This window comes from Sus scrofa, chromosome 2 (assembly GCF_054392235.1).
Source record: "Sus scrofa isolate SSC_HxYL_T2T_F1_AM1 chromosome 2, Sscrofa_HxYL_maternal_Yorkshire_Landrace_v2.0, whole genome shotgun sequence".
NCBI lineage: Eukaryota > Metazoa > Chordata > Mammalia > Artiodactyla > Suidae > Sus > Sus scrofa.
Window position 1 is genome coordinate 124,380,577 of NC_139384.1, and position 23,687 is coordinate 124,404,263.

Sequence of the window (23,687 nt, forward strand, 5' to 3'; positions counted from 1 at the left end):
GTTCCACTGATCTATATTTTTGTCTTTGTGCCAGTACCATACAGTTTTGATGATTGTTGCTTTGTAGTAGAGTCTGAAGTCTGGGTGCCTGTTTCCTCCAGCTCCATTTTTCTTTTTCAGGATGTCTTTGGCTATTCTGCTGTTATTTACAATCTACTTAGTAGTTCAGTCCTACAGTAAAAGGAGATAATTTCAGAATTGCTAATTTATGCCTCTGATAAAAGAGGCATATTAACTTAAAAGTAGGCAACTAAAGACATACTCCAGCTGCCTACTAACTAGAGTCTAGTATTTGTGTAGAGCTCTTTTTGTCTGTCTTCCATTGTAGTCAGATCTTTTTTCCTTTTTCAAAATTTTTTTTTATTATAGCTGATTTGCAATGTTCTGTCAATTTCTACTAAACAGGGTGACCCAGTTATTTATAATTTATATATATGTATACCCACATGTTCTTTTTCTCATGTTGTCTTCTATCCTGTTCTGTCATAAGTGATTGGATTTAGGTCTCTGTGCTCTACAGTAGGACCTCATTGCTTCTCCTCTCCAAAGGCAATAATTTGCATCTACTAACCCCAAACTCCAAGTCCATCCTAATCCCTCCCCCTCTCCTGACAACCACAAGTCTGTTCTCCATGTACATGGGTTTGTTTCTTTTCTGTATATAGATTCATTTGTGCCATATAGTAGATTCCAATATAAGTGATATCATATGGTATTTCTACTTCTCTTTCTGACTTAATTCACTCAATATGAGAATCTCTAGTTTCCTCCTTTTGCTGCAAATGGCATTATTTTGTTATTTTTTATGTCTGAGTAATATTGCATTGTGTGATGTACATCTTCTTGATCAGTTAATATGTTGATGGACCTTTAGGTTGTTTCCATGTCTTGGCTATTGTGAATAGTGTTGCAATGAACATAGGGGTGTATGTGACTTTCTGATTGAAAGTTTTGTCTGGACATATGCCCAGGAGTAGGATTGAGGGACCAAATTGTAGTTTTTATTTAGTTTTCTGAGGTACCTCCATACTGTTTTCCATAGTGTTGTAGCAGTTTATATTCCCAACAACAGTGTAGACATTCTCTCTTCTCCACACCCTATGTAGCATTTGTTATTTGTAGACTTATTAATGATGGCCATTCTGACTGATGTGAAGTGGTACCTCATTGTAGTTTTGATTTGCATTTCTCTAATACTTAGTGTTGTTAAGCATTTTTTCATGTGCCTGTTGGCCATCTGTATGTCTTCTTTGGAGAAATGTCTATTTAGGTCTGCTGCCCATTTTTCGATTGGTTTGCTTATATTTTTGCTGTTGAGTTGTATGAGTTGTTTGTTTACTTTGGAGATGAAGCCCTTGTCTGTTGCATCATTTGCAAGTATTTTCTCCCATTCCTTAGGGTGTTTTTTTTTTTTTTTTTTTTAAATGATTCCTTTGCTATGCAAAAGCCTGTGAGTTGATTAGGTGTATTTTTATTTTTATTTCCATTGCTTTGGGAGAGTGACCTAAGAAAACACTGGTATGGTTGATATCAGAGAATGTTTTGCCTGTGTTCTCTTCTAGGAGTTTTGTAGTGTCTTGTCTTACGTTTAGGTTATTAAGCCATTTTGAGTTTATTTTTGTGCATGGTGTGAGAGTGTGTTCTAGTCCATTGATTTACTTGGAGGTGTTCAATTTTCCCAGCACCAATTGCTGAAGAGACTGTCTTTTCCCCATTTTATATTCTTGCCTCTTTTGTTGAAGACTAATTGACCATAGGTGTCTGGGTTTATTTGTGGGTTCTCTATTCTGTTTCATTGGTTCATATGTCTGTTTTTATATCAGTACCACACTGTCTTGATTACTGTAGCTTTGTAATATTGTCTGAAGTCTGGGAGAGTTATGTTCCTGATTGGTTTTTGTTCCTTGTTTGCTTTGACAATTCTGGGTCTTTTATGTTTCCATATAAATTTTTGGATTGTTCTAGTTCTCCAAAAAGTGTCATGGGTAATTTGATAGGGATCACATTAAATCTGTAGATTATTTTGGGTATTATGATCATTTTAATGGTATAATTCTTCCAATCCAGGACCATTGGACATCCTTCCCTTTCTTTGAATCCTCTTTAATTTTCTTGATTAAAATTTTGTAGTTCTTAGCATATATGTCTTTCACCTCCTTGGTCACTTTTATTGCTAGGTATCTAATTTTTTGGATGCTATTTTAAAAGGTACTGAATTTTTATATTCCTTTTCTAATATTTCAGAGTTAGTATGCAGAAATGCAACCCATTTCTGAATGTTAAGCTTGTATCCTGCTACTTTGCTGAATTTGTTGATCAGTTCAGATAATTTTTGTGTGGTGTTCTTAGGGTTTTCTATGTATAGTATCATGTCATCTGCATAGAGTGACAATTTTACCTCTTCTCTTCCAATTTGGATACCTGTTATTTCTTTTGTTCGTCTGATTGCTATGGCAAGGACTTCTATTACTATGTTGAATAAAAGGGGTGTTCGTGGGCATCCTTGTGTTTTACCAGATTTTAGTCGGAAGGCTTTCAGGTTTTCTTCATTGAGTATTATGTTGGCTGTGGGTTTATCATAAATGGCTTTTAATATGCTGAGGTGTGTTCTCTCTATATCTACTTTGGTAAGAGTTTTTTTTTTTTAATCATGAGTGGTTGTTGAATTTTGTTAAATGCCTTTTCTGCATCTATTGAAATGATCTTGTGGTTTTTGACTTTTCTTTTGCCAATGTGGTGTGTGATGTTGATTGATTTGTGTATGTTGACCCATCCTTGTGAACTTGAGATAAATCTCACTTGGTCATGGTGTATGTTCTTTTTTATATGTTGTTGGATTCATTTGGCTAAAATTTTTTTGAGAATTTTTTAGTCTGTAGTCATCAAAGATATTGGCCTATAATTTTCTTTTTATGTAGTATCTTTGTCTGGCTTTGGTATTAGGGTGATAATGGCTTCATAGACTGTCTTTGGGAGTATTCCTTCTTCATCCTTTTGGAGAAGTTTAAGAAGGATGGTTATAATTATTCTTTGTATGTATGATAGAATTTGCCTATGAAGCTGTCTGGTCCTGGACTTTTGTTTGTAGGGAATGTTTTTATAACAATTTCATTTCTGGTGGTTGGTAGTTCATTTGCTGTGTTAGTTCTTGATTCAGTTTTGGCAGGCTGTAAGTCTCTAGAAAGTTGTCCATCTCTTCTAGGTTGATGTATTTGTTGGTATAGAATTGTTCATAGTATTCTCTTAAGGGTTTTTGTTGTTATGGTTGTTGTTGTTTCTGTATTTCTGCACTATCCATTGAGATTTCTCTTTTTTCATTTCCCATTTTGTTTGAGTTATTTCTCTCCTCTTGGTGAGTGTGGCCAGAGGTTTGTCATTTTTTTTTTTAACCTTTTCAAAAAACCAGCTCTTGGTTTTATTGAATTTTATTCTTTATTTTTTAATTTCTATTTTATTGATTTCCTCTCTCATCTTTGTGATTTCCTTCCTTCTGCTTTCTTCTTGTTTGGTTCTTCTTTTTCTAATTCTTTTAGGTGGTGCATTAGGTTGTTGATTTGAGATTCTTCTTCTCTTTTGAGGAAGACCTGTATTGCTGTGAACTTCCCTCTAAACACTTCCCTTTGCTGTTACTTGTGTTTATCATCACTTTTACAAATAGTCCCCCTGCCCCTTTAGATCTGTATACTGGCTTATTTAAGTAATGACTTTCCAATTGTGATTTCCTCCATCTGTATCTTCTTACTTCTTTCCTCTTTAGAGGAGACCTTTCGGTATTTATTTTAGAATAGGTTTAGTAATGCTGTGTTCTTTTTTTTGTTTGTTTGTTTGTTGGAGAAATTATTTCTCCTTCTATTATTTTTTTAAATTTAGGTGTTTTTTTAATTTTAATTTTTAATTTTTATTTTTTTGTCCTTTTGTCTTTTCCAGGGCTGCACCCACGACATATGGAAGTTCCCAGGCTAGGGGTCCAATCAGAGCTGTAGCTGTTGGCTTATGCCACAGCCACAGCCACAGCCACAGCAACACGGGATCTGAGCCATCTGAGACCTACAGCACAGCTCATGATAACGCAGGATCCTTAACCCATTGAGCGAGGCCAGGGATCGAACCCACAACCTCATGGCTCCTAGTTGGATTCGTTAACCACTGAGCCACTATGGAAACTCCTTTCCTTCTATTTTAAATGATATTTTAAATGATAATCTTCCTGGGTAGAGTATTGGAGGCTGCAGATTTTTCCCTTTTAGAACTTTGAATATACTTGCCACTCTCTTCTGGCCTGTAGTGTTTCTGTGGAGAAATCAGCTGATAGCCTTATGGGGGTTCCCTTATAATTAACTCTTTGTTTTTCTCTTGCTGCCTTTAGAATCCTCTCCTTATCCTTTGCCATTTTTATTATAATATGTCTTGGTGGAGTTCTGTTTGGGTTCAGCTTGTTTCGGGGCCCTCTGTGCTTCCTGCATCTTGATACCTGTTTCCTTTAGATTTGGAAAGGTTTCACTGTAATTTCTTCAAGTATATGTCCTCTTTCTTTCTGTATGCCTGTCTTTTTAGGGCTGAACACATGGCATGTGGAAGTTCCCAGGCTAGGGGTTGAATCGGAGTTGCAGCTGCCAGCCTATGCTACAGCCACAGCAATGCGGGATCCAAGCTGCATCTACGACCTATATCACAGCTGATGATAACACCAGATTCTTAACCCACTGAGAGAGTCCAGGGATTGAACCTGTGTCTTCATGAATCCTAGTCACGTTTGTTACTGCTGAGCCGTGATGGGAACTCTCTCTTCAAATATATTTTCAATTGCCTTTTCTTTCTCTTCACCTTCTCGAATCCCTATTATGTAAAGATAGGCCCGTTTTATATTATTCCATAGATCTCTTATATTGCGTTCATGTTTTTTCATTTTGTGTTCTGTCTGCTGTCTTGATTGGGTGATTTCCATTATTCTGTCTTCCAAGTCACTTATTCATTCTGCATTATTCATTCTGCTCTTCCATGCCTTTTCAGCTTGCATCTCTGTAAATGAATTTTCTAATTTTTATTGGCTTCTCCTTATAATTTCTCATTTCTTTCTAAAATAATCTGCATTTATCTTCATATCCACTCTTTAAGTCTTTCAGTATTTTCATTGTCTCCTTTTTGGACTTTATGTCTATTAGACTGCAGAGGTCTGTTTCATTTTTTGCTCCTTCTGGAGACTTCTCCTATAATTTTAACTGGGATTAGTTTCTGAGCTTCTTTTTGCTCATACTTTTCTTATTCTATGAGTTTAGGGAAAATGACTAACTGCTATAGTCTTCCAGGGCTATTTATATGTGAAAATGCCCCTGGGTATTTTCTGAGGACTATTTTTTCTTTTTTTTTTTTTTTGACTTCAGGGCTGCTCTTGGTTTGGATGCTTGCTGTTTCTTTCCTCAATGTTTTCAGGCTTTTATCCCCTTTATTGGGGGTGTGCTGGTGTACGGCCTCTGGGTCCTTCCATGGGGATGGAGGCAATGGGCAGGGCTTGCAGCCAATGCTCATTGCTGGGCCTCAGCAGTGGTGAGGACTCGCAGGGAGGTGGTACAGGATGCTTGTGGTTGCAGAGCCCTGGGAAGTGGCAATGACCCTCAGGGAGGTGTAGGCAGCACCCCAGAAGAGCTTTTGGCAGCAGCAGTGGAGTGAAGGTTGCCATGCTGTCCTCTACGGCGACCCCTGTGGTGACCGGGGCACAGGTGGTTCCTATTTGTGGACCATCAGTGGTGGCAGGCCACACCCACTTCTAGAATCTAAGATGCCTGTGGTGTTTTGCCCCTGCCACCTGTAGTCTGCTTGAAAAGGCTTGCTGCCACCCAAGAACCTGTGCCTCTGAAACCTGAGTCTCAGTGCACAGCCCCCACCCCTGGCATCTCAGGCTGTGGTGTTCTGGGAGGTGGTACAGATGGTCTGTGTGGCTCTCTCTCTGCTTTGCCCTCCTTATTTGGGCTCTCATGCTTCTCTCTTAGCTTTTAGGTTCCCTCTCTGTCCTGCTGATCTCCTTGCCAGTTTGTTGGCATCCCACAGTGTGGTTTCTTTTCCTCTTTCATAGGTTCCTCTCAGGAATGCTGGTCCCCTCCTAATTACTTTTTTTAAAAAAAAATTATTCTCTCTTTCTTACTCTCTTTTTTATCCCTTTGATTCTACCCAGGTATATGGAGGGTTTCTTGCCCTTTTTGGAGGTTTAAGGTCTGCTGCCAGCATTTGGTAGATGTTCTGTGCTAGTAGTTCTACATGTTGATGGTTTTTCTTTGATATGTTTGTGGAAGAAGGCGCGCACCACATCTTACTCCTCTACCATCTTGATCCTGCTCCTGTGGTCAGATATTGTTTCCAAAGTTACTTAGATTGTTTTCTTCCCCACCCCTTTCAGTGTGTTTACATTAGTCCCTGTTTTTCCTCTCTTGACCCTTGTTGATTATATTTATTTGTTTTGTTAATGTTAAACATCAATGGTTACAAAAGTCTGAAATGTACAAAACTATATACTTAAGAGAACACTATCTTCCTTAATTATTTTTCTTTCTTTCATACTCAAATATTATGATATTCTTTTTCATTTTGATTTTATACTGAACATTGTAGCCTAGAAAATTAAAACATTTCAGTTCGTGGATTTCTGTTATTCTTTTTGACTGCTGCATAATACTTATAAGTTATTCAAGTACTTTCCTGTGTGTGGACAAATAGCTTAATTCTTGCTTTTAAAAATATTTTCACTGCTATAAATGATGTTGAGTGTAAGGTTTTTTTTTTATTGTTTTTGAAGGAATGCCTTCAGCATAAATTTCTAGAAGGGTGTATACAGGGTTAAAATGTAAATGTATTGTGTAATTTTGTTACATATTGCCACATTTCTTTATATAAAAATTGTAACAGTTTATGTTCCCACAAAATATGTATAAGAGCATCAGTTTCTACACATACTTGGCAAAGCAGTGTTTGCCAATTTGGTAGGTAATTTTAATTTAATTTTTTTTTTTTTAATCATGAGTGAGTGAATGAAGTTGACCATCTTTTTATACATTTAAAGGCCATTTGGGAGTGTTTGTTTTTTGTGTGTGCAAACTGTTTTTTACCCATTTAAAAAAAGCTGTTGTCTGATCGTTTTTTCCTTAAAATTTTAAGAATTTAAGAGACATATTACATGACTAGCCCTTTATCTGTTTTATGTGGTGCATGCACTTACTCTGAGTTTGTGGGTTGTTTTTTTTCCCCCCTAGAAATGATGATACTCTAGCTACTGATACTGCTGTGAGAAATAAACTGCTCTTTGTCTCTGTCCCAGGAGCCTTGTGTCCTCTGCCCCCATCCATAAAATTGAAGACAGCCTAACTTTTTCATTTGCCACATCTTTCATGTACTCGACAAAGATTTATGTGCCCTTTTATTTATTAGAACATTTTTTTCTGTGAGATTTTTTTCTGTTTTCCTTTTCCAAAATTCCTTCATTTTAACCATTTCTCTCTCTGAAGTATTACATTTCTAAGACTGCCTCCCTTATCTTTCACATGCATTTTTAAGGACCTTTTTGTAGTCAGTTCTGTGATTATGCTTTTTCAGTATTTTCACATCTGGAATAGACCTTATTATAAGGTTTAGGATGAGTGTTTGGCATACTGTTAGCTCTTCTCTATCTTTAAGTGCATTTTTCTTTTTCCTCCCCTTCCCCACCCCCCAAATAGCCTTTGGTGTCCATGAAGGCTTACAGTAGGAGAGTAGGAGATCATTTGCAAAGATTTGGTGTTTATTTTTCTACTTATGGAATATTTAAAATGTGGACATTATCTGCTTGTTATACTGAGGGTGCAAGTTTTATTTTTCTTTTTGTTCTTTGTTATAATTGTAGATGATATGTGTGAGATGTTAGAATTATGCTTCAGCCCCTATCCCAGCTACTTAGAATCTTCCCACTCCCCACCATTCACAGCTTTGTTATTATAGAAAATAGATTTGACAGTAGTATATCATTGAATTTATAGGTTGTTTAAAGATTATGGGTCAGTTGGATCTAGCAATCACTATATGCTAGGAAATGATATTTCATAGATCTAGAGAGCTTGCTCTTTAAAGGTATTTTATGTTGAATTTTAAATTATCACCTTTTTCGTTCCCCGAACAATTTAAAACCCATAATTCATGTTCAGTAAATATTTTCTGATTGATACATCAGATTTTCTTTTTCTGGGAAATATATTAGAACTAGCACAGTATGGATGAACCTCTTATAGTTTTTAATGCTTTATAGCATAAAATCAAAAAAGATTTTTTTCAGCTCTCCAAATTATGTGTCTTCTTTAGTCTTTCTTGTTTACTGTTCATTTTGACAGTTTTCTGCCATTTGATTTCCATCACAACCCAGTGAATTGAGAAGGGCAGACAGTTTTATTCTCAGAATTAAAAATTAGAAGCTAAAATTTAGATTAAATGACTTTCTCAGTTTGTACAGCTAATCAAAGGATAAGCTGAGATGAAAACTGACTTTTTAATTTTTTTTTAAAAGATCAGTGAGTGAAATAGGTAGGTCATTCATTTTCCTCACATACCATACTTGAACTTTAACTTCCATGTGAGAAAACACATGTAGCTATTGGCCCAGATATCTCATATGTTAAGGTGGATTCTCGTTCACTTTCTTCTTTTTTTTCCTTTTTTTAGTGTTGCACTTGAGGCATATGGAAGTTCCCAGGCCTAGGGGTTGAATGGGAGCTGCAGCTGCCAGCCTACACCAGAGCCATAGCAACACAGGATCTGAGCTGTGTCTGCAGCCTACACCACAGCTCACCATAAGCAGGAGCCTTGACCCACTGAGCAAGGCCAGGGATTGAACCTGCCTCTTCATGGATGCTAGTTGGGTTTGTTACCACTGAGCCATGATGGGAACTCCTGTTCATTTTCTTCTTGCTGAGAGTAGTAAGTAAATGCTGTGTAAATGAGGAGGAATATTTTGAAAGAAAGGAAAAATGTAAGATGGTAGAGTGCTTATTTATTCAAAGCAAAACTGAGACTACTTGCAAGCACTTTACTTGTGGAAAATAATCACTTCTCATTTATTATCCAGAGGCTTTTCACCATAATATTTAACAAATGGCAAATGCTTCAGAAGTTTATAATAAAAAATACTTGACTTTCTAGACTAGCTTAATGACTTGTCTAGCCTGTCTCTTGTAAATGTCAAACTTAGGTAATTGAGTTTTGCTGGCTTCATAATATTGTTGATGGCATGTCATGTTGTATACACATTCTGTTATTACAAACGTTAAACAGATTTGTCAACAAGTGGTGGCAAAATAATTATAATTCAATCTCATTTTCATTATGTAGAGGAGGAAAAATTGGTTGTTTTTATGTGTCAACTGACATGTAGAACAACTTCATGCCCTCTTCAGGGTGTGTCATCATTTTTTTTTTTTAAAGCACATGGCAACAGAGGTATGATTCTGTGTCTGTCATTAGAATTTATTCACTCAGTGTACTTCACATTAATTTTAAGCTCAAATGTAGTTATTTAAAAGTTAAGAAAGTATAATAGTGATCTGAAATACTCTGAACCAAAAGCTATGTGATAGAAATCGTGGTGGGTAGTATTTTGCAATATATTTTGTAAGTCAGTGGAATTTTTCAGAAGTTATTTGTAACTTTGGTTTGCACACAGCATCGACATTTCTTGAATTTACTTATACACTATCTTTGGAACTTTAAATATTTATTTTAAAACAAATTAAGAAAAGATACAATAGAATCTTATTTCAAATCATGGCAAGTGATCAGGTTTTTGAAACTCTTCGTGAATAGTTACAAGGGAGAGAGAGTGGTGTGCGTGCAGAAGTACCCATCATAACCAAAGGCACAGGTGTCTGAGAGCTTTAGATGGTACAGACCAACCACAAGTCCCTGCTAAGACACGCTCCCAGTTTCAGTTTTAGACCCAAAGCTGTTTTTAAACAGTTTACTAATGTTATATTATTGTTATATTAATATAATGGATTCTGCCTCAGATGTTTTCAGAAGCATTAATTGTTTTCTAAATTGCGTTAACCCCCACTGGTAAGCTGTTGATAAATAGATTTTGGCTACGAGAACCTTCTTCATTTTGTTTGTTATATGCTGTGTCTGATAAAGAAAAAAAAAAGTATGTGGGATCTTCTTAATTTTTCTCATGTTACTTTGGATTATAAAATCTTAGTGAGATGAGTGCTGTGTATTTAGTGAGTCATTTTTGCAACGGCTAGAGAGACAGATGGGTAGTGTACAGTTAAGAAAATCTGCAGATAGGAGGACAGATGGGTGGTTTAAATGGTTTAAATGTCTCTATGAAAATGAAAAAAAAAAAGATTGTCTGGAGAGCTTAACTTCTGAAGTTATACAAAAAACCCTAATTAATTAGGAATAATGGAGTTCATATAAAAAGTATTTTAAAAGCAGTGACATAAAATATGGAATTCATTGAATTAATAGTTATATTTTTTAAACTTATAATAAAAAGCAAATTAGAACACAGTATTCAAATACTGTTGCCTTATTTTCTTATTATGAACATGTGGCTCCTAGAAGATTTCTTTATAACTTGGAATTAATTTATCTGCATAATCGTACCTGAACTTTTGAACAGTTTGTTGTCAGAAATTGTTGAATTTCAAGTAACAGCAACTTAAACCAGCTCAGAAATAATGAGTTGGAAAAAAACAAAACAAAACAAAATAAAACTAACCAAAAGAAAAGAGCCTTAGAAAAGGCTGCTCTGGCAACTTGTGCAGCAAATGTTCATGGACTTTCACTGTAGCAGGTGTTAAGGCATTAATGTGACTTCGCTCCTAGCAAAAAGATTGGTTCCTGTTTGGTTAGGTATAAAATTAGGATTATGGGTGTCAGTTTCATATGGGAGTCTACCCCTGACTTGTATGGGTAGGGAGAAAAGGCGGTTGGCATTTTAGAGGAAGACTGAAGGGCTGGCCATAGATGTGTCAATTTTACAGACTCTTGGAGACTTTTTTAGAAATATATTTCTGCAAGAAGAATGCTAAGTAGCAATGTTTATGGGTAAATAAATGTAGAATTCTATGCAAAAACTGTTTAAGTAACTGAACCTGCAGGAGGATGTGTTCTGAGAATGTTAAGAAATCATTTGTGATTACTCTTAATAGAAGTGGTTTGCTAATTGCTAACTTAAAAAAATTATCCCTCATGCCATGCAGAGTACAGTACAGTGACTCTAGGGATTTATATTGGGGCAAAAATTTACTGGTTTCTGAATGAGCATTTTTAAAAATTCAAAATTCATATGCTAAAATTAAAAAAAATTCTATCAGGGTGTCTTTCATAATAAGGGGAAGAATTATTTAATGAATTTCTTATTTCAGTTACACATTTAAATATTTGTATGATTATTTACTAATTCATGGCATAAAATATATTATCCTGTGAGCTGTGGTCACAAAGTGAGGAAACCCACTTCTTTAATGGCTAATGTTATCTTTTTTAATCCCTTCAGATCAGATCTAAATTAATATATTTGCTCCCATCTTCCCACTCTAGTATTAGAAACTTTTTCCAGTTAGCTGTGAAAAGGGTTAGGGGAAAAAAAAATTCTCTAGGGATTATTTTCTCACCAGCAAGTTATTTATGTTATAAAGTGAAATAGGTTAGCCAGGGCAACATTTTGTGAGTAATTTGGACAGTTATTAATATCCCCATGTGCAGGAAGCAGCTAATGGTCTATTCCTAGAGAATTATGATCTGTAAAATATTATATGCAGCTTCCTGGGTGAAGTCAGTGATGATTATGGAACCTGGAAACACTAGAATTTGTTGGTCACAGACATACCAATGTGCTGGAAAGTTTGTTTCCTTTTTCACCAGCTAGTTCCTTTGCTTCAGAATTAGAAGAGTGAAAAGAAAGACAAGAAAATCATTCTGACTTTATTGCTCTGACTGAGCATGGTCTGAGGTCTCCTCTTTCTGCAAAAACCCTACCCTTTTCTTTGCATTTGGCCCTGGGCTGAGCACATTTCTCTAGTAGGGAATACTTTTCTGACTCCTGTCTATGTGGAATATCCAGATGGGTGCTGAGCCTAAACAGAGCGGCAGCAGAGGAGAGCCTCTGGCCCAGAATTCTCAACAGAGGTTCTGTTTTTTGGGAGAGGATTCATTGGGAGAACTCTCCTTGGATAGAGGGCGAACAGTAATAAATATTTTGAAAAGTGTATTCCCTATATATAAATAATTGACAGGAAATATTTGTATAGTTTTTCACACATGAAGTCTAAATTTCTCTGCTTGATTTCCAAGTCATTCATAACCTAAAACTGTCCTTCCTATACAGATGTTATTTCCTTCATTTCCTCAAAACTTGCTGTTTTTGAGCTTATTTCTTTGCTTGCCCATGTAACATTGCTTATCCTCTCCATCTTTTCACTCAGTATTCCAAATCACCAGACCATGCCCTCAATGTCAAAAACTCTCTTTTGCCAAGTACTGAATTCCCAGTGTCTAGCACAGTTCCTGGTGAAAAGTTAATATTTATTGAATGAAAGGAAGAAAGAAATGGAGAAAGAGAGGGTGAGAGGAAGGAACTATCTATCCTATCTTTCTTATACTTCCCAGACTTATCTTTTGTTTTTTGGTTTTTTTGTTTGTTTGTTTGTTTGTTTGTTTGTTTTGTCTTTTTGCTATTTCTTTGGGCCACTCCCGCGGCATATGGAGGTTCCCAGGCTAGGGGTCTAATCGGAGTGTACCACTGGCCTACGCCAGAGGCACAGCAACGTGGGATCCGAGCCGTGTCTGCAACCTACACCACAGCTCACGGCAACGCAGGATCATTAACCTACTGAGCAAGGGCAGGGACCGAACCCGCAACCTCATGGTTCCTAGTCGGATTCGTTAACCACTGCGCCACGACGGGAACTCCCCAGACTTATCTTTTAAGGTCTGTTTCTTCTGCAGAGTATCCTCTGGCGTCCCAGGTCTTTTTTCTTTTTTTTTTTCTACTGTGTCCATATATATGGAATTTCCCAGGTCAGGGATGGGATCAAACCCACACCATAGCAGTGACTTGAGCCACACAGTGACAACACTGGATCCTTAACCCACTGTTCCACCAGGGAACTCTGTGCCCGGTCTTTATTGATATCTCAAGCATAAACCTCAAAATTTAACATTATTTAAACTTTTTTGTTTTCTTTGATATATATAACTTCATGTGCACTGTTGTTCCAGTTTGGTGTAAGCTCCTTGAAAATGAGAAGGGTCATATATCTGTAAATTTTTCCAAAAACTTATATATTAACCTTTATTTACCAAACATTTACTGCAGTTCATGCTTCCTTTTGAGCATCCTTTGCACAAAATATTGGTGAATAAAAGTACTAGCACATAAACATGGTGTATGTTCAATAAACTCCTGATTATTCATAATACATATAACATAAAATGGTAGTAACTTAACTTGCTTATGGTGAGGATAGAACTCTTTTATTATCTCTTTACTAACTTTATTCAATGTTTTCTTCAGGGAAAGAAACTGAAAAAGCCAAAGAACGTTATGACAAAGCCACAATGAAACTTCACATGTTGCACAATCAGTATGTATTGGCATTGAAAGGGGCGCAGCTTCATCAAAATCAGTATTATGACACTACACTTCCTCTGCTCTTGGATTCCTTACAGAAGATGCAAGAAGAAATGATTAAAGCACTGTAAGATACATTTCCTACTGGATATAAAATCCTTTCATCAAATGATTTTAACGTTATTTTCTCTCCTATTTAAACTTTTGTGTAAAAGTTGTCTTTCTTTTGTAAGCTGCATCATTGAAACAGCTCACTGGGTAGTTCAAACCTGTTTTATCTTGGTCCTTCTTGATTTTCTCTTCTGGTGTCCCTTCAGTTTTTTGTTTTTTGTTTTTTGTCTTTTTGCCATTTCTTGGGCCGCTCCCGCGGCATATGGAGGTTGCCAGGCTAGGGGTCGAATCGGAGTTGTAGCTGCCAGCCTACGCCAGAGCCACAGCAATGCAGGATCTGAGCCGTGTCTGCGACCCACACCACAGCTCACGGCAACGCCGGATCCTCAACCCACTGAGCAAGGGCAGAGACCGAACCCGCAACCTCATGGTTCCTAGTTGGATTCATTAACCACTGTGCCACGACGGGAACTCCTGTCCCTTCAGTTTATGCTCATTTCCCAAACTTGCTAGTTAGAGCCAGGAATTGCTCTTCATTTTTGTTTGTTTTTATTTTGCTCCAGTTACCTGGAAATTTAAGTGAAAAAAAAATCATTAGTTGACAAGTGTTAAGAAGTGGATATCTGCCTCCAGAGGATTGGGTGTTTAAATCTTGAGCAACTGAGAAGCCTAAAGGAAATAATTTTAAAATTATTCTTATTGAATGGGATTAAAATCACCAAATGGTTATTGAAGTTTTTCTATATGCAAAGCACACTGATGCTTGGGGATGTAGAGAGAGATTTAGGCCACAGTTTTTGCCTTCTAGGAGCTAACAACAAACTTTGGTCAGTAATTCAAGTGCACATGTTTACCACACACATCAATTCAAAACAACGGTAAAGATAAGCCACCCTTTGGTAGGTTTCATCTCCTTTATTAGCTGGTTGAGATGATCCTCCATTTCTCAATAGAAAAATAAAGTGTTTTTAGTCAACTTAAATATGTAAACTTTTAAGGGTGTTGATGAAATAGTGAAATGTCTACTTAATATATTTAATTTGTAAACTTGGTTATACGTGCTTTAAATTACATATTGTTGATCTATAAATATTTCCTACTCTCATTTTATGAATCAGTATGTTTTCAAACTCTGTATGAATCTTCAAAAATAGTATCTTCATCATTATGAGGACATTCTTTTGAGACATACAGTAGTTCTACACAGTGTATTATCTTTACTTTGTAATGCATTATTGTAGATCTAGCATTTAAAAAAATCCAGGCATGGTAATATCACTAAAATTGAATCCTATGTCACAAGTACTCATTCATAGAACATTAGGGGTGGAGTTCCCTGGCGGCTCAGGGGGTTAAGTATCTGGCATTGCCACTGCTGTGGTTTACATCACTGCTCTAGTGCAGGTTTGCTTATCCCTGGCTCGGGAACTTCTGCATGCTGTGGGTGCAGCCGAAAAATAACAAACAAAAAACAAAAAAAAGAGAAGGAGAGAAACAAAACAAAACAAAAACTATTAGGAGAGTTCTTCCTTTTTTCTCCCATTTACCTTAAAGATGAATATTAATTATCTCCACATCATAACCACTTAAACTGTATTGCTTTGTAAGAATTATCTTTGACGTAAATCAACTATACTTCACTACTTTCAATTATGAGGTCATAACTTTGAGCAAATTTACTAAATCTGTATTATATTTCTCTGACTCCCTCTTTTCTTTAAATTATGTCTTTCAGGTGATTTCTGTAATCATTTCAAACTAACATTGCCTAAAGTAGTTTCAATTTAATTTTTTTTTACTCAAATAGTATTTTGCTATGCAAAATAAAGTAATTGAGAGAATACTTCATAATATGAGAGATTTTGTAAGCATTAGTTTCTGTGAGAGATGATTTTGGCAAAGACAAACAAACAATGCCTTATATTTATTTGAGTATATGCAGGATAAGCTTGTCTGCACACACTTGTTAAGCCTACTAATGAGCAATGGTGTATTTTTATAGCACAGCATTCTTAAGTTAAGGATTGGGTCTTTGCAATGGAATAGTTTTTTGTTTTGCATTTATTAGATAAGGCTAATAACTTTAAGGATCATTTTTGCTACTTGCTAGAGGTCAGGAGAAAAGATTGATGTGTCATCGAAGGGATGAATAAGGAAAGTGTAATAAGGAAGAAGCAGTGGTCCAGGAGCAAGGAAGTAGGGCATGTGAGGGAGTGACAGACATTGAAAGAAACGTTAAAAAGAGAGGAGTTCACCCACAGTTCCATGTTCCAGAATCAACATTTCTATGGTAATGTTTGGAAATAGAAAATGATCAGCACCAGCTTACAATTTGGGTATGCTAGATAAATGTTGGAAAATGTGATAGCTTATTCTAGATCACTTGTGTTTATTATATTAGTATCAAATGTAAATTATTAACCTGTACATTTGTATAATCCCTTTACTTCACTCTCCTGTGAAGCAAGGTGGTGTGTGAAAGCACCATCTGTAAAATTTGGCATTATGATTCCTAATTTTTTTGGGGGGAGGCCTGGGTTTCCCTGATAAGCTTTAAATGTAAAATTTTATTTCTATTTTCAGAAAAGGTATATTTGATGAATACAGCCAGATAACCAGTCTTGTTACAGAGGAAATAGTGAATGTCCATAAAGAGATTCAAATGTCAGTTGAACAGATTGATCCTAGCACAGAATACAATAATTTCATAGATGTTCACAGGTATGTATGATATTTTCATTCTTCTTTCAGTATTTATGACAGCATGATTTTTTTCTACCATATATTTAACTCAATTAAAATAAATATCGAAGAGCTTGTTAGGACATAGGCTATTTCTTACTAATATGTTTGCTTTAATTATTTTAGAATTGAGTTCTTTTTCAGTGATAACCATTTAATTTATATAATCATCTTTAAGGGTTTTTCAGTTGTTACTACATCACTTCTTAAATCCATATTTAATCCATGAAATTATTTTCTTTTTAACAATTATATGATGATAATAAACCTAGGGCTTTCTGTTTGTATTAAACGGTTTTTTTGTTTGTTTGTTTTTTTGTTTTTTCACTTTTTTTAGGCCTGCACCCGTGGTGTATGGAGCTTCCCAGGCTAGGGGTCTGATTGGAGCTACAGATGCCTGCCCGCGCCACAGCCACAGCAATGTGGGATCCAAGCCACGTCTGTGACCTACACCACCGCTCACGGCAACGCTGGATCCTTAACCCACTGAGTGAGGCCAGGGATCAAACCCGCAACCTCATGGTTTCTAGTCAGATTCGTTTCCACTGCACTACAATGGGAACTCCTGTATTAAACTTTATAGTGCTAATACATCAATTTCTTTTCCATGCATGCATCATTTTAATATCTGTATTCTAAAAATGAGGAAACTGAGGCTGAAATTACTTGACCAAATCTTTGAGGCCTGGGGTTTAGTTTGATTTGTTCTATGTGTTTTTTACTCTACTTTGTTAATGTAATTTTAAATAAGAACAAATATTCTGCCTTTGGTGTGTACTAACACATATGATAGTGTATTCATATTGATCAAAATTATTTGGCATGCTTTCCTAGAACAACAGCTGCTAAGGAGCAAGAAATTGAGTTTGATACTTCCTTACTAGAAGAAAATGAAAATCTACAAGCAAATGAGATTATGTGGAATAATTTAACAGCAGAAAGTTTGCAAGTAATGTAAGTACTTAGAAAACAGGAAGTTTAAATATTAGTGTTATTACTTACAGTTAAACTTTATCATATTTAAAATTCCAATTTTTATTTTCTTAGAAATTTTGAAGAGTAAATTAAAAATAAACCAGTTTTGGAGTTCCCGTTGTGGCGCAGTGGTTAACGAATCCGACTAGGAACCATGAGGTTGCGGGTTCTATCCCTGCCCTTGCTCAGTGGGTTAATGATCCGGCGTTGCCGTGAGCTGTGGTGTAGGTTGCAGACGCGGCTCGGATCCCGCGTTGCTGTGGCTCTGGCGTAGGCCGGTGGCTACAGCTCCGATGCAATCCCTAGCCTGGGACCCTCCATATGCCGCGGGAGCGGCCCAAGAAATAGCAACAACAACAACAACAAAACAAAAGAAAAAAAGAAAAAAAGAAAGGCTCAAAAAAAAAAAAAAAAAAAAAACCAGTTTTTGTTTGGTCAGAGTGATATGTTTTGTGAAATATGTTAACTTTATCCACTCTCATCACTTATTTTGGTAATTCTGAAAATCACAATTCTGTGTGGTACTACATTTATTTGTCAAATTATTACTGATATCTTATATTGGAAAATGTTTTTTTTTCCAAATTTTATATAAAATTTTTAAGTCCCATTTTATCTTCTAAATGGCAGAACCATTTTGGAAATGAAGTCAGTGAGTGTTAGAGATAGAGACGTAATAGATGTCGGAAGCTTTTAGCATAGAAATTTGACTTTTGAGTTCTTTTCTCTTTAATCAGAAATATCTTCTGTTATAGGCTAACTATATCAATTTCTTTTTCACTTTGTTTTTATTATTGCATAAAATTTTAAGGATTTTGGGAAATCTTAATGTGTTTTTTTTTGTCTTTTTTCAAACATTAAAGGCTATTAGTACTTTTTTTAATGTAATAAACATAACAGGCATTTTCTACTTATTCTAACATATTCTAAGGCATATATTCTACTTGTAAAGCCTATTTAGAGATATTTATCTTCTGATTTTGTTCAGGAGCAACACAAATAATTTGTTTTTATTAATAAGTGTTGTATCTACCTATCCCTGTGTGAGAACTACAGCTAGAATATTTATGTACTGATTTTCTCTTCATTAGTGGACATGTTATATCATCTGTCCTGTGGCAATTTCACCTCAAAGACTAAACCCCAAATCCCAATCTAATATATTTAAACAATCTCCCTTCTCTTGTTCAGTAATATTGTAGTGTTACAGATAATTAACTTTATGGTAGGATCCTGGGACTAACTATTGGTAAGAGCCTTAATGTCTTATAAAGGTGTCTACCTGGGGAGTTCCCACTGTGTCTCAGTCGGTTAAGAACCCGAGGTAGTACGTGTCCCTGAGGATGTAGGTTCCATCCCTGGCCTCACTCAGTGGGTTAAGGACCTGGTGTTGCCACAACCTGTGGTGTAGGTTGCAGATGCACCTAGGATCTTATGTGGTGTAGGCTGGCAGCTGCAGCTCCAATTCAACCCCTAGGCCGGGGAACTTCTATGTGCTGCCAGTGTGGCCCTAAAAAGAAGAAAATAAAAACTAAAGGTGGCTAGATGGGATTGAAGAAACTAAAAAATGCTTGTTGAATTATCTTGTTCAAGATGAGGGCTTAATAATCATGGTACACTGACCATTGGTGAGAGAAATGGAGGCATGGGAGTACCCTGCATTAGAGGATTTTTCCTAGCAGCCATAATGGGATTCTTGAAGCTGTTTCTCAAGTTTTTGAAGCCCTTCACAGGAATCTCACTTTGACTTTGAATATACTGTTACAGTGTTAACTATTTCTAAACCAGTGGGAAATTTTTGTGACCAGGGAACAGTTGACAGTATTTGGAGCCATTTTTATTTATCAGATAGGAGGGTAGAGGCCATGGATGTTACTAAACATCCTGCAGTTCTCAGGACAGCCTCCTGCAACAAAGAATTATCTGGCAAAAATGTCAGGAGAGCCAAGGTTGGAAAACTGTGCTCTAAACAATAGAGTTGAATACATGGCGTAGATGGATGGTAGTGTTTCTCAATTCTTGGGTAGTTAGAAGTTCCATTCCTTAATTCCTGTGCTGCTTGGTGAAGGAACATGACATAAGTTACTCTTTGTTTTTTTAAAATCATTATATTGTTCCAAAATTATTCATTTATTCACCAAAATATATTGACTGTGGGTTTACAATTTCAAGGTTTGATATTTTCAAGAAGTTTATGCTAAAATTGATCAATTTATTTTACTACACCAAAAAAGAATGAGCATATAGATATTGGAGTATTACGTGGTAAAATTAAAAATAGCTACCTCTCGGGGAGTTCCCGTCATGGCTTAGTGGTTAATGAATCTGACTAGGAGTCATGAGGTTGTGGGTTTGATCCCTGGTCCTGCCCAGTGGGTTAAGGATCCTGCGTTGCTGTGAGCTGTGGTGTAGGTCACAGACATGGCTCGGCGTCTGGCGTTGCTGTAGCTGTGGCCTAGGCCAGCGGCTACAGCCCCGATTAGATCCCTAGCTTGGGAACCTCCATGTGCTGCGGGTTCGGCCTTAGAAAAGATAAAAAAAAAAAAAAAAAAAAAAAGAAAAAGCTACCTGTTGTAAGCTTACATAAAATAAGGGAACTTGTGACCAAAGAAGAATTTGTTTTATTGCTTTTCAGGGTATAATTAGAACAAAACTAGTTGTACTTATAAATCATTATTTCTTAATTATGGTAATGAAGCAATGAACAAAAATGCAATAAATTAAAGTCAATAAATCTTTGATAATGTGGTAGGAAATTTAATTGCTTACATCTTTGAGGCAACACTTTAGCTACATTTCATTGAACAGTATCTAAATTCAGGGTATGAGTTTAAGATTAGAATTTCCTCAAGAATTTTATTCCAAGAATGAATTATTCGCTGTGTCTATTGGCACTGTTAAAATAATCTAAGTTAATTCATTTAAAAAATATAGATGTGTGTGTGTCTGTATAAAATGTAATGCAAGAGGAAAGTCATTCTTTTTACCATAATATTAGTGTTTTAAACTTCAACTTACATCCTTTCATTCCTGAGGCGTTGACTTGCTAATTTTGTTGTTTGTGTTGGAGTATTATGACCAATAGAGATGAATGAAACAAATGAACACATAGGTACTGTAAAAATAAATACAAATGACCAGTAATCCTGTGACAATTAGAGAAATATATATATGTATTTTAAAAAGCTATTTTATCTACCAGATTGGCAAGGGGTAAATAATTTGATAGTATCCAGTGTTGTGTAGGGACTTTTAAAGTCTTGGCAAAAATGCAAATTAGTATTACCATTTTGGAGAATAATTTGGCAATATGTATCAAAATTAAACTTGCAAATACCTTTTAACCTAGGAATTCCCCTTTTAGGACGTTAGCATAGAAGTATGCAAATATGTAAATAGGTACAAGGTTAGCATAATGAGTTGCCTGGGTCTGAATTCCGATAGTATGGCTTATTCGTGAAAATTAACAGATTATTTAATCCCTTTATGCCTCATTTTCCTCAAAATGTGAAATGATAGTAATGATGGAGCCAACTCATAGTGTCTTTATGAAGATACATGCATGAATAAATATAGAATCCTTATACAGTCTCTGGCACATAGTAAGCTCTATGTATTAGATTTTTAAAAATTGAAGTATAGTTGATTTGCAATGTTTTTTAAGTTACAGGTGTACAGTATAGTGATTCACAGTTTTTAAAGGTTATATTCCATTTAGCTTTTATGAAAGATTGGCTGTATTTCCTGTGTTGTACAATGTATCCTTGTAGCTTACTTTATACATAATAGTTTGTACCTTTTAATTCCCTACTCCTATAATGCCCTTTCCCCTTCTGTCTTACCCCTTGTAACTACTAGTTAGTTCTCTATATCTGTGGTCTGTTTCTTTTTTATTATATTCACTAGTTCTGTTTTTTGGATTCCACATATAAGTGATGTCACACAGTATTTGTCTTTCTTTGACATATTTCACTTAGCAAGTAGGCTCTAAGTCCATCCAAGTTGTTGCAAATGGCAGCATTTCATTCTTTTTTATGTCTGAGTATCATTCCATTGTGTGTGTGTATATATATATTTATATTTGTACCACATCTTCTTTATCCTTTTATCTGTTAATGGTCGCTTAGGTTGCTTCACATCTTGGCATTGTCAATAATGCTACTGTGAACACTGGGGTACATGTATCTTTTTGAATTAGCATTTTCATTTTTTCAGATATAGATTCAGGAGTCAAGTTGCTTGGTCCTATGGTAGCTTTATTTTTAGTTTTTTTCAACCTCTATATTGTTTTCCACAGTGGTTGCACCAGTTGACATTCTCACAGTGGTTTCACCAATTCACATTCTCACTAACAGTGTACAAGGGTTCTTTTTTCCACATTCTCACCAGCATTTGTTATTTGTGTTCTTTTTAATGATAGCCATTCTGACAGGTATAAGGTGGTATATTAATTGTGGTTTTGACTTGCATTTCCCTGGTGATTGGCAACGTTGAGCATCTTTTCATGTGCCTGTTGACCATCTGCATGTCCTCTTTGGAAAAATGTCTATTCCAGTCTTCTGTCCTTTTTTCTTTTTAATTTTAAATTAAAAAAAATTTAATTAAATTTTTATTACAGTTGATTTACAAGGTTCTGTCAATTTCTCCTATACAGCAAATTGACCCAGTTTTATATATATATATATACATACATACATACACATTCTTTTTCTCACATTATTCTCCATCATGTTCCTTCTCAAGTGATTGGATATAGTTCCCTGTGCTAAACAGCAGGACTTGTTTCCTGCTTCCCAGCACCATTTATTGAAGAGACTGTCTTTTCTCTGTTGTATATTCTTGCCTCCTTTGTAGTAGATTAAGTAACCATAGTGTGTGTGTTTACTTATGGAATCTATACTCTGTTCCATTGATCTATATGTCTGTTTCTGTACCCAGTACCATACTCTTTTGATTTCTGCAGCTTTGTAGTATACTCTGAAGCCAGGGAGTGTAATTTCTCCAGCTCTGTTTTTCTTTCTCAAGATTGTTTTGGCTATTTGAGGTCTTTGTGTTTCTCTCTTTTTTAAATTTTTGCTTGGGGTGGTTTTATACATTAAGAACTCTGAATGAGCATAATACTTAAGTTTTTCAGGGGCCTTTGAAAATATTTGAGATTTGAAAAATTTTTGTTCTAGTACATGAAAAGAAGACTGTTAAAAGGTATAATATTATGTCTCTTTCATTAATAATTAAATTTAGTATCCAGAAAAACATTTCAAATGATTTGTGGGTTAACTTTTGCACTTTTTAATATCTATATATGAATGAAGGTTTCTGAGAAATGTTAATATGTGTGTGTGTGTGTGTCTGTGTCTGTGTATAAAATATAAATTTGGATAGAAGCCAAGGACTCTAAAGATCTCAAAACAATGGAAACACCCTAAATGTTCATCAGTAAGGAATTGGGTAAATGAATTATGGTAGGTCTATACTAACCCCACAATTTGTTGATATTGTTCAGGTTTTAAATAGAATAAGATAGATTTTTATAGATGCTTGTATGGCAGGATGATCAGCGTATATGATAAAGAGCAAAAACAAGTCATAGAATAATAATTATATAATGTGTCTATTAATAAAATAGTATATATATGTTTGTATATACATAGAACATATTTTGGAATGGAAGTAAATCAATGAGATATGTAAAGAAGCATTTTGGGGCCAGTATTTATAATAATGTTAAATAAATATGGCTTTATTTCTCATCTCTTCGCAGTTTTATTTGAAAACTTTATTCATGTTAGCATGACTCTCCTCAGAATATTAGTTATTTATTCTCCTTCCCCTTATGTCAGTTCCTTATCCTCTCACTAAGCGTTTGTTCCTTAATCTCATTGCTTTATGTAGTTTTAGAATAGAACACTCTCAAAAGCACTTTTTTAAAATGCTAATATTTTATGGCCTGTGCTTCCCCATTCTACATTTTTTCTTATCTAAGAGCTCTAATGCATTAATAAAGAATGGTATTAAGGAAAGTATCAGAAACATTTTTCTTTTTGTTTTGCATTCCTTTATGTTTGCTTAAGTGATCGGTGACCCTATCCTTTGTGAAAGGTTACATTAGTTTGGAAGTGAGAATCGTTAATTTTTGACTGCTAAAGAATTGTTCTGTAAATAGGAGTCATACTGGCATCTGTCTGACTGCTGAGTTGTAGTGACTATGAAACAAAGAAATTGGACTGCATTTCTCTTGGACTCTTCAGAATTCTTGGCTCGATATCAGATGTTG

At 35.6% G+C, this 23,687-nt stretch overlaps 1 protein-coding gene across 17 annotated transcripts in view; it reads left to right on the forward strand.

Moving 5' to 3' along the window:
• Window positions 1–23,687, forward strand: part of FER (FER tyrosine kinase) — a 440,923-nt gene that overhangs the window by 92,497 nt on the left and 324,739 nt on the right. For all 17 annotated transcript variants that reach the window (XR_014838490.1, XR_014838489.1, XR_014838492.1 and 14 more), the window contains 3 exons: window positions 13,529–13,712; window positions 16,280–16,417; window positions 17,273–17,392. Coding sequence is in view for 12 of the 17 variants with exons in the window: in XM_021084605.2 (XP_020940264.1) it covers window positions 13,529–13,712; window positions 16,280–16,417; window positions 17,273–17,392 (442 nt within the window). In the remaining 5 variants the exon portion in view is untranslated. The remainder of the gene's footprint in view (window positions 1–13,528; window positions 13,713–16,279; window positions 16,418–17,272; window positions 17,393–23,687) is intronic.